Source organism: Didymella exigua (assembly GCF_010094145.1).
Source record: "Didymella exigua CBS 183.55 unplaced genomic scaffold M421scaffold_1, whole genome shotgun sequence".
Taxonomy (NCBI): Eukaryota; Fungi; Ascomycota; class Dothideomycetes; order Pleosporales; family Didymellaceae; genus Didymella; species Didymella exigua.
This window is the reverse complement of record NW_022984775.1, coordinates 1,547,709-1,561,266: the sequence shown is the minus strand read 5'-3', so window position 1 is coordinate 1,561,266 and position 13,558 is coordinate 1,547,709. Positions and strand designations below refer to the sequence as shown.

At 52.7% G+C, this 13,558-nt stretch overlaps 6 protein-coding genes across 6 annotated transcripts; 2 read left to right on the top strand and 4 right to left on the bottom strand.

The window, feature by feature from the left end:
- Nucleotides 1–122: 122 nt before the first annotated feature.
- On the top strand, nt 123–1,297 carry M421DRAFT_388968 (uncharacterized protein; the record flags this gene model as incomplete). Its single annotated transcript, XM_033589953.1, has 1 exon — nt 123–1,297. One exon carries the CDS (start codon nt 123–125, stop codon nt 1,272–1,274), a length of 1,152 nt encoding a protein of 383 aa, XP_033454684.1. The 3' UTR covers nt 1,275–1,297.
- Nucleotides 1,298–1,514: 217 nt separating this feature from the next.
- Nucleotides 1,515–3,634, bottom strand: M421DRAFT_415464 (uncharacterized protein). Its single transcript, XM_033590711.1, has 4 exons — nt 3,306–3,634; nt 2,647–3,257; nt 2,276–2,593; nt 1,515–2,225 (listed from the first exon to the last, which is right to left on the bottom strand). Exons 1-4 carry the CDS (start codon nt 3,457–3,459, stop codon nt 1,668–1,670), a joined length of 1,641 nt encoding a protein of 546 aa, XP_033454683.1. The 5' UTR covers nt 3,460–3,634; the 3' UTR covers nt 1,515–1,667.
- A 2,172-nt stretch (nt 3,635–5,806) lies between these two features.
- On the top strand, nt 5,807–6,227 carry M421DRAFT_553 (uncharacterized protein; the record flags this gene model as incomplete). Its single annotated transcript, XM_033595296.1, has 2 exons — nt 5,807–6,032; nt 6,103–6,227. The coding sequence occupies 2 exons, from the start codon at nt 5,807–5,809 to the stop codon at nt 6,225–6,227; spliced, it is 351 nt and encodes a 116-aa protein (XP_033454682.1).
- Nucleotides 6,228–8,345: 2,118 nt separating this feature from the next.
- On the bottom strand, nt 8,346–9,707 carry M421DRAFT_51167 (uncharacterized protein; the record flags this gene model as incomplete). The annotated part of the gene is made up of 1 exon (XM_033594904.1): nt 8,346–9,707. One exon carries the CDS (start codon nt 9,705–9,707, stop codon nt 8,346–8,348), a length of 1,362 nt encoding a protein of 453 aa, XP_033454681.1.
- A 468-nt stretch (nt 9,708–10,175) lies between these two features.
- M421DRAFT_121051 (uncharacterized protein) lies at nt 10,176–10,930 on the bottom strand. Its single transcript, XM_033587298.1, has 2 exons — nt 10,867–10,930; nt 10,176–10,805 (listed from the first exon to the last, which is right to left on the bottom strand). The coding sequence occupies exon 2, from the start codon at nt 10,767–10,769 to the stop codon at nt 10,278–10,280; it is 492 nt and encodes a 163-aa protein (XP_033454680.1). The 5' UTR covers nt 10,770–10,805; nt 10,867–10,930; the 3' UTR covers nt 10,176–10,277.
- An 863-nt stretch (nt 10,931–11,793) lies between these two features.
- M421DRAFT_97335 (uncharacterized protein) lies at nt 11,794–13,263 on the bottom strand (the record flags this gene model as incomplete). The annotated part of the gene is made up of 5 exons (XM_033598493.1): nt 11,794–11,896; nt 12,075–12,205; nt 12,302–12,362; nt 12,437–12,691; nt 13,214–13,263. The coding sequence occupies 5 exons, from the start codon at nt 13,261–13,263 to the stop codon at nt 11,794–11,796; spliced, it is 600 nt and encodes a 199-aa protein (XP_033454679.1).
- Nucleotides 13,264–13,558: the final 295 nt, after the last annotated feature.

Here is a 13,558-nt window from a genome sequence, read left to right as displayed (position 1 = left end):
AATCAGAAACACCTAAAGTCCATCAATCCTGTGACATCTGCCAGACATCGAAAATTCGCTGCGGCAAAGAGCGCCCTGCATGTCGGCGATGTGCTAAGCACAATCTTGACTGCGTCTATAGCATGTCGCGCCTTAATGGACGTCCGCGATCCCGTCGGATGGGCTCCATAACATCTTCTGCACCGGTCTCTCGCCAAACCTCACGGGGCCCACAGGATATACAACGTCGAATACTGCCGCTTACGCCAACTTCGTCTGTTCACAAAGATTATGGACAATTCGTTCCTTCCCCCGAACATGTAGCGCCTAATCCCTCAACTGGTGTTCCTGTCCAATCCTCGAACACCACAAGTACCACTCACTTCTCAAACGAGAAGCAACACATCAAAAACTACCTGGACAGTACCATTCGTCCTGAGATACACGGACAGAATCTAACTCTCGAGTCATACGGGGGTGCAGCAATTGATCTGACGAGTGCATCATTCCCTTCTCTACCTTTCTTTAATGACCCCACAAACACTTTACAATGCGATAGCTCGGCATTCACATTTACGCCCATGCTCAGTCCATTGCAAACACGCAGCGATACCGATATTTCGCAAGTCTTCTGCTTCGATTACTTCGGCGGAAGTAGTGAGTCGACTCGGACGAACTTGACCACCGCAGCGTCTAGTCAAAGTGGCGATATGCCGGTAGACTCGACTACTACGCCTGTAGTGTGCTCCTGTTCTACCTTGCTGATCCACCAGCTCGCTAAGTCGACTTCTCCTATGGAAAACGTCCAGGGAAATGTCCAGGGAAATGGGAGGGTGAGTGAAAGCACCTCCTATGCATTTGCATTACAAAGGTCTACAGTCCTCCTTGATCACTGTTTCAATGTCCTATACTGTACACAATGTGGACCGAAACCTTCTTCAGCTTTACTGTTATGCCAAACGATGGACGAGGTCTCTGTTTTGTTGGGTATGGGAACAGTTTGGAGTGAAGTCCCCTCTGGACAGCTTTTGTGTAGCACCAATCTGGCGCAAGATGAGGTGCTGATGCGGTGTGGGACCTACAAAGTAAGAAGGGCCGACCAGCGTGCTTTACTGCAAACACTCATGATGAAGCGTTTGACAGAGATGCAGCGTGCGATGTACAACCTGGAAAAAATTGTCAAAATGGAAGACGGAGCAAGCTCGTTATGCCAGGAGGTGTACGCTGGTATGGTTACTGAGCTGAAACGCAAGGTAACGTCGAAAATGGATCGATTCAAAATGTCAATGCAATAGTTCTCAGCCATCGTATCATGACCTGGGTAGTTTCTGAAGTATTGTCTTGAAGGTTATAGCTCATCTTGAGATGGTGAAGTCGGTGTTGTGGATTAGTGAACATCGGGAGATATAGCAAAACTTCCTCCAAGCACACTAGTAGAGTCTATTATCTACATATAGCACGCTAGTTCCTCGTGTGTACAAGAGCTTTGGAAGCAGCATCTCACAGATCGTTAGATTATTTCTTAAACTTCATCGTAGAATTAGTTTCTTTCGGATAGTGCTGGGCACGACTTAAAATTTCCCTCTATGGACATGAACCCGCTTGATCCCCAAGGATGATTTTTTCGCTATTTGCAGCGATACAGAACACCTCAGCCATGGCTCTATGGAGAGGATCCGGGGAGTTATCTAATCCAATGGACTAGCGTGGCTTTCCCCGTACCGACTGATTCTTTCCTTCTGGAGGGCCCAGCTTTTGATCATGAAAGTAATCACAGTCCAGGCCATGATCAGAGCCGTAATACCCGTAATTATAGTAAAGGTGAACATAGCATCAAGATCGTAAGACTCTAGAGCTGTAACGGTGTCCCGATTACTGATAATAAATGAAAGGCCACCGGCAATAAGACAAAAAGAGGCAATTACCTCAGTTGGCGGGCGAGATGGTAGAAAAGAGGTGGGGGTAACGATGTACATGATGATATACGTGAGATAACGCGCAAGTGCAAAGCCTATTAGCATGCTTCCCCACTGGGTGTGGATTGCGGTAGACAAGATCGAGCCTTGGTGGTGGGAACTCATCATCTTGCCCAAAAGAAAGATGACAAGACTAGGCACCGGGTTCATAGAGAAACCGTACTGATGAGGTTGATCCGATATTCCTTTCAAGTCCTGTAAGGCTTGGGAAGAAAGAACAGAGTTGCTGAGTATTTCCCGTATTGTGTTAGACTCCACAATCATGCCTAACTATGCTGCTGTCAGTAAATAACGTGCGAGAAGGATCATCAATGACTCACCAATCCACCTCCAAAGAACAAAATAGAGATTGAGACGTGCTCTAAATCTTGTGCCGTCCATGCTTTGCCCCAAGCGGCCAGATGCTCTAAGAACACATTGGTAACACCATACAGCCACATGACGAAAGACTCTGTAAACTCAGCACTTGGAACCGCTCTTGTCTGACAACTGTGTACCTCTTTTTTTAGTTTTGCGTTCCAAGCCCATCCATAGTCAGCAAATGCACCCATCCATCGACCAAGAGTGAGTAGGCCGTAGAAAAAGAAGATGCTGCCTTTGATGTAGTGTGCTAGCACATTGAAAATTCCAATATCGCGCTGGAGACTGTCAGCTGTTCTGCATCGATGCTCGCCAACATTGAATTACTTACACCAATACCTCCATAGACAATTGTGCCTGACATAACAGCCACGAAGCCCTGTACCAGTACTGTGCGCTCGATAAGTACGTAGAAGAGGCGTAAGGACCTTGCCGAGAAGATCCGAGCAAAGCATGCGACGCAGCGGGAAAAAGATCGGGTAACGAAAGAACCGCGCGGGGCGTCCTGTGTTTGCATCATATCAAGCCGTGATAAGTGTCGACCCACTGAGCCCATGCTGGATGAGACGGGGTAGCCGTCCAGTGACCGTGAAAGGAGCGTTGGACTCTGGCCGTGGTCATCCGACCATCTCAATGCATCCGAAGACTCTCCGTCTTCAACTTGATGATATTCGGTTGAGCTTCCAGTAATCATTGACTGAACCGATTTGTAACCCGGAGCTGCGCTTCGCCCCACATAAGCCTGGATGAGGGCTATGAAAATCCAACTCATCGCTGTGCATGTAATGATCCAGCCTATTCGGCCGTGCACATTATTATCGTATAAGTTTGGTGTTCTTTTGTTGTATAGATGACTGATGGAGAGGGCAAGCCCATTTACCGCTAGAAACACAAATTGAGAAGGTAGTGCGAATCGTGAGTGAGAAATGCTTAGCATTACAGCTTCCAGTCGTCAGTTTAGATAGTTGGGGTAGGACTTGGTTGACTTACCAACGGGTAAGACCCCAGCCCAGGCCAAAAGCGCAAGTCCAATATGCCAATAAATTATCACAGCGTGCTCGGAGAGCTCCCAGTAGCTCATATATCCTCCATCTTCATGTACTTGAGATCCCGGGATATCGTGCACGCTCATGTTCATGGCCATGTCGTACTCGGTGCGGCGTACAGACACTAGATACAAAGACCCAAGTCAAACTGCCAAAGATTTTACAATTGACAAATTTAAGGCTCTGTCAATTAGGTTATGTGTACAGGAGGGTATGAATAGCAAAGAGGTGAGGGGCGTATAGGTCTGACTGATGTGGTATGGCAAAAGATTCCCAGTCCGCGTTATGAGATTCTATAAAAAACAAGACAAGAATCTTCACAGTATAGCGGAGTCTTAAGTTGTCCATCAATACCCCTGACAGGGTCGGTATCCGAGATTTTCTTGGCATGCCGACTCACTGGGAACTTTGGAAGCAAGCGCTATCCCTATTGCTGCTCTTTTTTTCTTTTTCGTACATAATTGCGAGAGCCTATAGGTTTGCACTGCTATGAGGCACTGCAGATAACGTCACCTCTGACGCGTTCTGCATAAGTCAAGCAGATTTATAACATTCGGGCCGGAACAAGGCTTTTCGCTCAATCTATCACAGCATACCTACCGTGTCTGTGCGCGCGAAGTACGGGGGACGATTAAGGACAAAGTGCTAGGGATCAAATAGCAAACAACAAAACCTAAAAACTAAAACCTAAAAATGCAAAAACCCTAGGACTAACCTGCAGCTTGTGCCACAGGACCTTTCTGCCCCGTGTGGCCTCGACCACCTACCTAAACGGTACTACGAGTACTGTAATAGCTTTGGTCTCCTGGGCGAAATTAGCGGCATCAAGCGCGCACCGCCGCCATGGCTGATTGGTCACTTTGAGGCTTGTATACACTCCTTGCACAACCACATTCATTGTGGATATTTCGCCTAAGTTACAATCATTACAGAATTATATAGGGAAGGCTCTGAAGGATATTCAAGCAGGAACTAGCTGTCGGTTGAACGGTAGTACGGCAGTACTACGTTAAAGTTGAGTGTTAGTTAGAGAATATTCACCTTCACGCCACGCTCACAGACCGTATAGCCACGTGATTACATAGTTTCAGGAAGCTACGGTTGCTTATTTGAGCCGTAGGTTATGGTAATTAATCTTTGCTGTAGCCGTATACGTCCCGTTGGACACGCTAGCGGCCCGATCGGATCCGTGACGACACCCGGCTGGCCCATTCACGTCCCAGCACCGTCTCGCCTTCGCCATACCCTCGGCAGCGCCGACGCCGCCAGTTCTCCGATGCAGGCCCGTACGTACCGTATGATGTATAGGCATGCACGTGATCTCGACTGGGCAACTGGGTCCGCGTGGATGGTGACGTGTCGCAGTGGCATGACTTCGTCGACGCTAGCAGTGCAGGCTCCATGCGGCGTTCGAGGCGGCAAGGTTATATCATGTTGGTTCTGGGAGTGATTCGATTTGTGTTCTATCTTGGTCTCGATCTGCGCTTTTCTGCGTCTGGGCTGGATGGAAGGGATGGGCTAGTTGTTCGCCGTGCTTGTTCGGCTTGCGTTGTGTGGCCCATGGTTTTCTCGGGCTTGTCGATTGTGGACAGGCACCAGACGACATGGTCACGTAGCAAAAACTATCAACATTCACGCTCGGTTTACAAAGCAGCATCGAACGTATTCTTGGTATTGCGTTTTGTTTTACCATTCGTGTTAGCGGCTTCAGCACTGATGCAGTTGAAAGTTTTACATGACACAGCTGGATCAGGAAACTATGAAATTTTTGCATAAAGATGACAAGGGTCATGTAGCAACTGATCGATCAACACGCAAGTGGTGTGATGGTCGATCATGATTCCAACTACGTATCCAAAATAGTTGTGTAGGCACTTCACGCCGAATTGGAGGGGTTGAGATATACCCATGGAGTAAGCTTGTTGGATGGATAAGTCACATACCATTCTTCACTGTCACCATCAGCAGCGAAGCTACACTGGACTTACAAGCACACCCTTCAAACCCCATCACGTGACGTTTCGTCTTCACAGTGCCCGGCGTGCCCGGTCATCGCTGCACCACACAATGCAACGAATACGCCGCGACCCTGGTAATCAACCTGCTGCGAGCCATTTTTCAAGCTACAGCCCCAACTCTCAACTCCCTGCGATGCGCACGAGAAGTTCGCCGCTGCAACCGGTCTACTAGCAGACCATCTGCGAGCACCGCGCGCGTAGGCTACTGGCGTTCGCCGCGTCCCACGACGACCATGTTGCGGTATCCAGTCGACGCACCGCAAACCGAGCGCATCCAGTGGCATGATAGTGTTTCGCACGCGATATAGGCGTTTCATTGTAGTCCTCGCGCACATATCACCCCGACCCATTCAACCAGCACCTTCAAACCACACTCTCCACTCCCCAATTCCAAAGTCTCTAGCCACGCGCGACGACACTACCCATCATGACTAGCGTCCTCACCGATCTGAACGCGCACGTCGAGCAAGTGATGGCGACTCTCGAGTCCGACGCTGTGCGCCGCGAGCTAGCGACGGGCCTGCACAACGACGCGCAAGGCGCGCAGCCGGATCCAGAGCTGAAGGCGTTAGCAGGCACGTCGATTGATTTGCTACATCGGATCGAGCAGAAGCTGGAGTCGGGGTACTTGGTGCTGGCGGATCACTTTCTAGGTACGTCGCGCACGCCCTTTTGAGCGAAGAGAAGAGAAGTGAAGTTAAGAGCTTGACTAACCACGCAAAGGCTACGTGCACGCCAAATGCCTCGTGGGTGTGGTGAATCTGCACGTCGCCGATACGTGGCGAAATACGGACCGCTGGACATCGAAGCGCTCGCCACCGCGACATCAGCGCGCAGCGACCGGCTAGCCCAAGTCCTACGCGTGCTCTAGCACAGTCGTGGAGGTGGTGGAAATGAAAGAGCTATCGCAGTCGGAAGGTTCGGCTGGGAGCCCCACCTACTCGAGCGTTTCAGAAGAAGATGCTGCGGAGATAGGCATGGAGGCGACGCGAGCAGCGCTTCTACACCAGTTTAGTTAGACTAGAGGATAAACCGGTGCACTCACAACGGAGCGCAAGCAGAGCCATGCTAGCTGCGGATTCAGTGCCGGCAACTGATCGACAAGCGACCTTCATCCAGAGTGGGCAAAGTACAATCCATCACTTCGAGGCATGGCGTCTTAAAGACTTGGCGGTGATGAAATATGCATGGAAGACGGTCCTGGCTGGGAGCCCATTTTCCAGACGGCGTTCGAAGAACCCAGTCCTGGGCCGTATGAAATGCGCAAGGGAGTTTTTTCGGTGCCCATGGACGGAGGTGGTAACGTTTGACCGCGCGGCGTATGAGGAAGAATTGACGAGAGTGGAAGGGCTGTCCCAAACAACGTTCGTCTTCAAGAGCATGGTGTGCGGGGCACTGGAGAGCAACAGCGGCAGACACAGTGACAGCGAAGCCACCATCATGCTTTCCATCCATCATGCTCTCTTGGGCCAGCGGCGAGGAGCTGACGGACCAGCTGGTGCGGGGGGTGCTCCATGATCTGGTGGAGTTCCCGTGCTACCAGTGGAGCACGCCCAAGCATGGGTTCGACTGCGACTTCGAGGCGGCTTCGTCGGTAACGCGCGGGCTCGACAGCTGCGGCGGCGCGCGGGCACGTGACGTGATGCGGCCGATACGGCCGGTGCACTACGACTTTTGTAACCACGTGGCTCAGATCACATGACATCCTATTGTAGCAGGCACTGCCCGGTGAGCTTGTGTAACAATAGAACAACAGAACAACACGACAACACACAACACGACAACACACAACACGACAACACACAACACGACAACACACAACACGACAACACACAACACGACAACACACAACCCGACAACACACAACACGACAACACACAACACGACAACACACAACACGACAACAGATAGCAATACAATCATTGATCACAGTCTCCGGCCGACACTGTTCACGCAGTTACAACTTTGAAAGCAGCATCCCACTCAGCGTGGCGCTCGACGAAGCGGCTATGACGCTGCGGGCCGTGTATCACGCGGATAAAGTACGACGCGCGGGCAGACGAGGACATGGCGACATGCTCGTGAGCGCGCTGGAGCGGCTGAGTATTTGTTCGAGCCTGCGCACGTGCATCGCGGGCGCGCTCACGGTGCTGATGCAGGGGCGGCTGCGGGCGCTGGGCGACTGCGAGCCGGGGTCCAGAGCGAGGACTTGGTGTCCAAGTTCGAGACGGCAGCGAACGTGCACGCAACGGGCACAGCCGTCGGTCTCGTATTGTGTGCAGAGCTTGACCAGCTAGCGTCGCGCACGGCTGCGGTGCTCAGTGCGCTCGGCGTCGAGGGTCAGGTCGTGTGCATGCACGCCGTTGACGCGGGACGCGGGACGCGGGACACGGCTCAGTGTCACCGACGCCAGGGCATCCTTCCCCCAGCCGGATCGCCCGCATCACTTCGGAGATACTGTAGGCGTGCCACCTCTGCTTCACGTCTGGCTCGACCGGGCGGTTCAAGGGCGGCGGCGTACGTCTGACCCAGTTCACGTCGCTCGTCTTCGACGGTAGCATCCATGAGATCTTCTCGGCCCTGTGCTACGGTACGGCGCCACACGGCCCAATCGAGGGAACCGTTGTGCGCCTCCTCCCGGGTCGGCCCGTCACCATCGGCCGCCCCAATCCCACATAATAGCCTTTGGTGATTTACTAGTCTTCGTCATCGATCTACTAGTCTCTGGTGTTCAATCTCTACTGTCGAGTATGCCTTCCTCTTCATTGTGCCAAGATATCACTAATCAATGTAAGCCCCACGAAACTCCCATAAGGGGCCTGCTCGCCCGACTCCAGCGCACCAGTTGACACATGCAACATGCCAACGATAAATCTAAGGCACCCAGCCTCGGAGTCCGAGGCTCGAGCCTTCGACCGGCGCCCCCATGCACTGTCCTCTAGTAATTCCATTGTCCTGACTCCTGATCACGGTGCCGCTGCTCGAAACATATTCAGCTTGACCAACACCCTCCTCTCCAGCTCCGCCGCCATGCCCGCACACGTCGCGCGACACGACGACGACAGCCCTACCGCCTGACACAGCTTGCCCATGATGCGCTGCATCTCAGTGAGCCGGTTCATCACCAGCAAGCGCAGCAGCACCTGCCGGTCAGTGCCGCGCACCGCGTAGCTCCCGCAACGCATCGGCACCTCATCCTTGGCCAGGTTGCCCAGCAGCGGACACCGCTCGTGCCCGGCCCCAGTGCCCTCGACCCACAGCGTCCCCATGCCCAGCGTCACGCTCAGCTCCTCCATGGCCTGGCACACCACCAGCGCCGACGACGTCCGCGTGCTGCACGCCCCGCACGACAGCACCACCAAGCAGTTGTCCAGCAGCACCCGTGACCGCTGCACCGCCCGCGCGAACAGCCTCTCGTCGCTGCACCCGGTCTCGGCCCCATCCTGCGCGTCTAGGTGCTGCAGCAGCATCGTCGTGCAGTGGCAGCCGGGACCGCTGCTCTTGGCAATCACTGGACCGGCGCCCAGCGGGAGCGGCGCGTGCGGGAACGCCGTCGTGGGGAAGCACGCGCAGTCCGGGAGCGGGGCCATGAGGAGATCGAAGTCGACGTGCTCGGGGAGCAGGTCCGAGTCGGAGAAGAACAGCGTTGGGAACTGCGCGCTATCCACGTGGCGGAATAGGGCTGCGTCGTTGAAGTACGGATTCACATCCATGGCGTCCATGGCGTCGTCGTTGCTGTTGTTGTTGTTGTTGTTGTTGTTGTTGTTGCTGCTGATGCTGCTGTTGCTGTTGTCTGGCACCAGCCCGGGCTCGGATTCCATGTGGCTCGCCTCATATTGGTTGCTGTTGTAACAATTGGTCCTGGGAAAGACATCGGTCCCATGGTTGCTGCTCCGGTCACCCTGCGTGCTCTTTACTGGCGGATCATGACACTGTTGCTCCTCTAGTCCAGTGTTTTGCGCCGTGTCTCGGCGCGTGGCTTCTGGCACGGGCGTTATGGACTTTTGCCGTAGCGAGGCAAGACGAGGCCTGCATTCCTCGTGGGTTGGCGATGGCCCAATTTGTGTCGGGAAGCCCGTCTGCGGGTCTGGAGTGGATTGCAAGTGCGTGGGTGATGGCCCAACGGGCGTCGTGGGGTCGATTGTCCTTTTTGGTCGCGGCCTTCCAGCGCGCCGCGAAACGCTGTACACACAATCCAGATTGTACTTTTCGCATCGGTGGCAACGAGGGCGTTCTTGACCGCAGCGGATCTTTGATGCTTGACACGTGTCACAAGATTGGCGAACTTTGGGTACCCTTGGAGCCTGACTGCCTCGTTGGCTAGACATGGCGTAATCTCAAGGGAGCAATGACGTCTTCTGCAAAAGTTCCCAAGCTCAGTCGCACAAAGACCTGAACAAGTGCACAACGCTTGGCTTTACGGACACGCTGAAGTTGGCCTAGATATCTACCGTGGTCGCTGGCCAACGGGTCGGCCAGTGTATGCGCATCGTCGGTACCCCTGTGCACGAGAGCGTGCATTATCAGTGGCAAGCACTTATAACTGGGCTAGCCGACGCCTTCCGGGCGTCTTGTAGTACATAGAGTAGACTCTTGATTAAAGATCTGCATACATCGCACGGCAGCTGGCTGCGGAAGGGCGCCAAGGACGCTTCCGCGTTCCGCATACCATCTACAAGTAGGCAGCCAGTCATGTCATAAGCAGTTTTAGGCAGCCTGACTGTCCATCAGGTCGTTTTAAGGCCGCCCATTTTATCGATTACCAAAACATGGGACATATTGACTGTTAGAACTTGACTCGATCCATCTTGAGCAGCTCTTAGCCATGTTCTACAGAACGAGCATCGGCTCGGCACGCGACTCGTCGGATATATGTATGTAGCATTCTGACTAGTCGGCTACGGTAACTCGGAGTATTTGTGGACTTGCTGCTTACAGTCCTGCAGTTCCTGCATCTTTGCCCGCACGACGTCCTGGTAGATGGCCATGTGCGCCGTCGTGCTGGTGGAGAGAGTACCCTCGAGTCGGGCCATGACCTTGACGAAATGGGACAGTTGCAAGCTCATCAGCTGTCGGCCCAACATCTCCGCATCGGTCCGATCTAGTCGGACATCCCCCAGCGAAACTGTGTGGTTGATGCCTCCTTCCAGCCAGGCCCCGTGGACCCACTCGACGACGGCTGCGCTAACGACGGTGACACTGGCCAATGAGAACCGCCGCTGGCTACACAACGTGCAGTTGAGCACCGCGCAACATCGCACTTCAGCATCCTCCATCACCTCTAGCAGCGTCTCCAGCGGCACCTTGACGCCCTCGAATTGCTCGATGCGCATCAGCACGCGCACCGCCGATAGCGAGCAATTGCAGTACGCAGCCTGTGGCGGCTCCATGTGCACTGAACCACTGCCGTCCGTCCCGTGTCTTGCCTGCAACTCGTTAGTTTCCGAACGGGTCGGGAGAAGGTTATCAATAGGAAGGGCAACATACCTGCGTCTTTTGGCAGTAGGACGAGTCTGGTAGACAGGAACTATCCAAGATTGGCCACTCCTCTTGTACAAAGGACGACTTGTCTCGGCTACCGAGAGCCTCTTACAGCCGAGTTTGATGAAGGTTATTATTACAGATTGAACTCCGCTCTGCTGTCATGCAGTGATGCAGCATCAATTAGAGTCTTGGCGTACGCAGAGCAAGCAGCCTGTGATCAAGCCGATCGAGACTCTTTGCAAGTGCCCCAAAGAACTAGAAACTAGAACGAATATGTATAGACTTCGAAATAAGACTGCATTTTTTGTTCTACACTCTATTCTGCTTGACATAGCAATTGTCCCTCTGCTCTGACTATTTTCTTTGGACATCTGAAGCAAGGGATAATATAGAGCGTCATAGGAGAGTTTTCTGCGATTCGGCCGCTGCCGGCCTGTCAAACGCGGTCGCTCTTGGCTTCCCGATCTGCCGAAAGGGGTATCCCTACCTAGCCCCATTGTTTTCGGTGTAATTGTAACGGGTCGTCCCCGACGTCGACCGTACATCAGCCGAGCGAGCCATGGAATTTCCGATGTTCTGCCAACCCACAGAACAGAAATCCTGCTGATAGCTGTTAGCGAATCTTTTCAAATCTATCGCTCAATTCAAGCACTGTCCTCCTAGATCAGTACCCTCACGAGAACCTCAAACTGTTCTATTTTCTTCTTACTACTAGCGTTAATTGAATACAGCCTGCTCTATACCTGTTTCAGATTTCTTTTCTGATGGGACAAAGCTGCACTGACAGATCCACATTAAAAGTCCACTCTTAAAGCAGTGTATAGTCAAAGCAAGCAGACGCGCACCGACTCGCTGTTACACTTCAATTGCATTAGAAAGATCTACTCAGATCACTCCGGAACTGGCCGTCTCTTTGCTGAGGTGCGAGTTTCAGGCCGGCGCGGGGTCCTCATGCTCATGACAAACGATGCACCTCACCTCTATACTTTCTCTCAAAGGGGCATCTTCGGGCGTATCTGGATGCTCAAAGGCGCTGCGGGCACAGACTGTATGTGTATCAGATACAGTTCCTCCATCATACGATAATCACAAGACGCAAATGGTGTTGGCAGAAGGCCAAGGCAGACTCATGCTTTGCGGCTCCCGCAATCTTGTTGTCTCAGATCTTGATGAACGTGATTCCACTGTTTGTCTATGCGTAAAGGGAGTACCATCGCTGGTCTTCGTGGTGCGAAATATTGCAGGACTGACCCACCAGCTCGAACTGCTTACGGTACAAGTTTGTGGGATGGTAGTTCTCTGGCTTTAGACTAGTGAAGTCCATTGTCGCGAGCGGCCAGTCCTACACAAGACCATTTAGAGGCCTCTATACGCTGGTCGGCATCAGCTGCTGTTTCTGTTGTCGCAGTAGATCGACGACGCACTTTGTGATCTGCACACGGCGCTTCAGCACGCACTCCGCCTCGTCGCCAAGATGCTGATGTACATGTTTATTGCTCCTGCGGCACCTCTAAGCTTCTTGTCGGCACTTGTCTTCCGAATTGAGTATCGACGTTGACGAATGACCACTCACTGATCGACGTGCACATAGGCCGCTGGTTGCTCTCGGCCATCAGAGTTCTTACCGGCTAGCGAGGGCACACGGCGGCACATGGTGTAGTCAAAGATGACGACTCGCGAGGCACCAGTGTATTTCTTGAGGAGGCTTTGCAGATGCTCGTAGTAGCGCTCTTTCGCACCCTCTTCATCTTTCCGAAATTGCTCTACAAACGCTGCGCCTTCGAGGTCGTCTGCGCAGGCGAAGCCAGGTGTATCAATATGAACCGATCTTTGTCAGCCCGCGTGTTCCGGATCTGCACCGTCTCGACCTCATGGGAAAAGTTGCGCGCTTCGAATCTCTCGTCGGATTGAGAGCGATAGAAGGGCTCTTCGGCTATAGGGGCCATGAATTTTATCGTTGTTGTCGTCGACATTATGGATGGGTTTTTGGATTGTAATTAGAGTTTCTCCAAAGTGTTCCTTGTGCAAACGACTCCCGATATGCTTTTGAACAGCAGATGGGAGGTCTCGACGGCCGATAATGTCGCTGTCCAAGAAGCTGCCAGGAACAACTGAGACGGAAGTCCGGAACAACACTGTGATATAACAAAGTTTCGACCACGCCACAGTGACAGACCGCTTCGATGTTGTTGTCACAGGATGTGGACTTCGGAAGAGATTAACGTGCAACCCCGCCAAACCCTAATGTGCACCCTAGCACCCTAATGCAGTAAGTTTTTGCTGCAGGGGCTTGCTGTTTACGGTATCAAGAAGCTTATACCGTAAACACTAGTTTACAAAATCTAGGTACTTTGCTGCGGGAGATTGTGCTAGCCTTTTCAAAATAGTGGCAGGTGGCATAACTCTTGGACTCTTTGCGGCGAATGGCGCTGTTATACAGGTGCAGCAAAGCAGATAACGATTCGCTAGCATCCGAAACTGTCGCATGGTCTCGTACGCGATTAGTCAACCGCTCCCTATTCAATTCGATAAACCTGTCCGTTATCACTGGGTTAGATAGTAGACACGAAACAGCTATAGCTATGGCTGTGAGACTGGATACCTGGGTGTTGGCAGCCATTGCTACACCGCAGGTCATCGTCGGGCTCCCTTGACATACGAGCGCGCCCTGTCGAAGCAGCCTTTAGAAAGTTCA

What these genes read in the sequence shown, in the direction of transcription:
- M421DRAFT_415464 (XM_033590711.1), bottom strand. Translation starts at nt 3,459, where the DNA reads ATGGCCATGAACATGAGCGTGCACGATATCCCGGGATCTCAAGTACAT. An exon ending in TTGTCTATGGAGGTATTGGT is followed by an intron (nt 2,594 to 2,646) that starts GTAAGTAATTCA and finishes GACAGTCTCCAG; the next exon opens with CGCGATATTGGAATTTTCAA. An exon ending in TGTTCTTTGGAGGTGGATTG is followed by an intron (nt 2,226 to 2,275) that starts GTGAGTCATTGA and finishes ACAGCAGCATAG; the next exon opens with TTAGGCATGATTGTGGAGTC.
- M421DRAFT_121051 (XM_033587298.1), bottom strand. Translation starts at nt 10,769, where the DNA reads ATGGAGCCGCCACAGGCTGCGTACTGCAATTGCTCGCTATCGGCGGTG.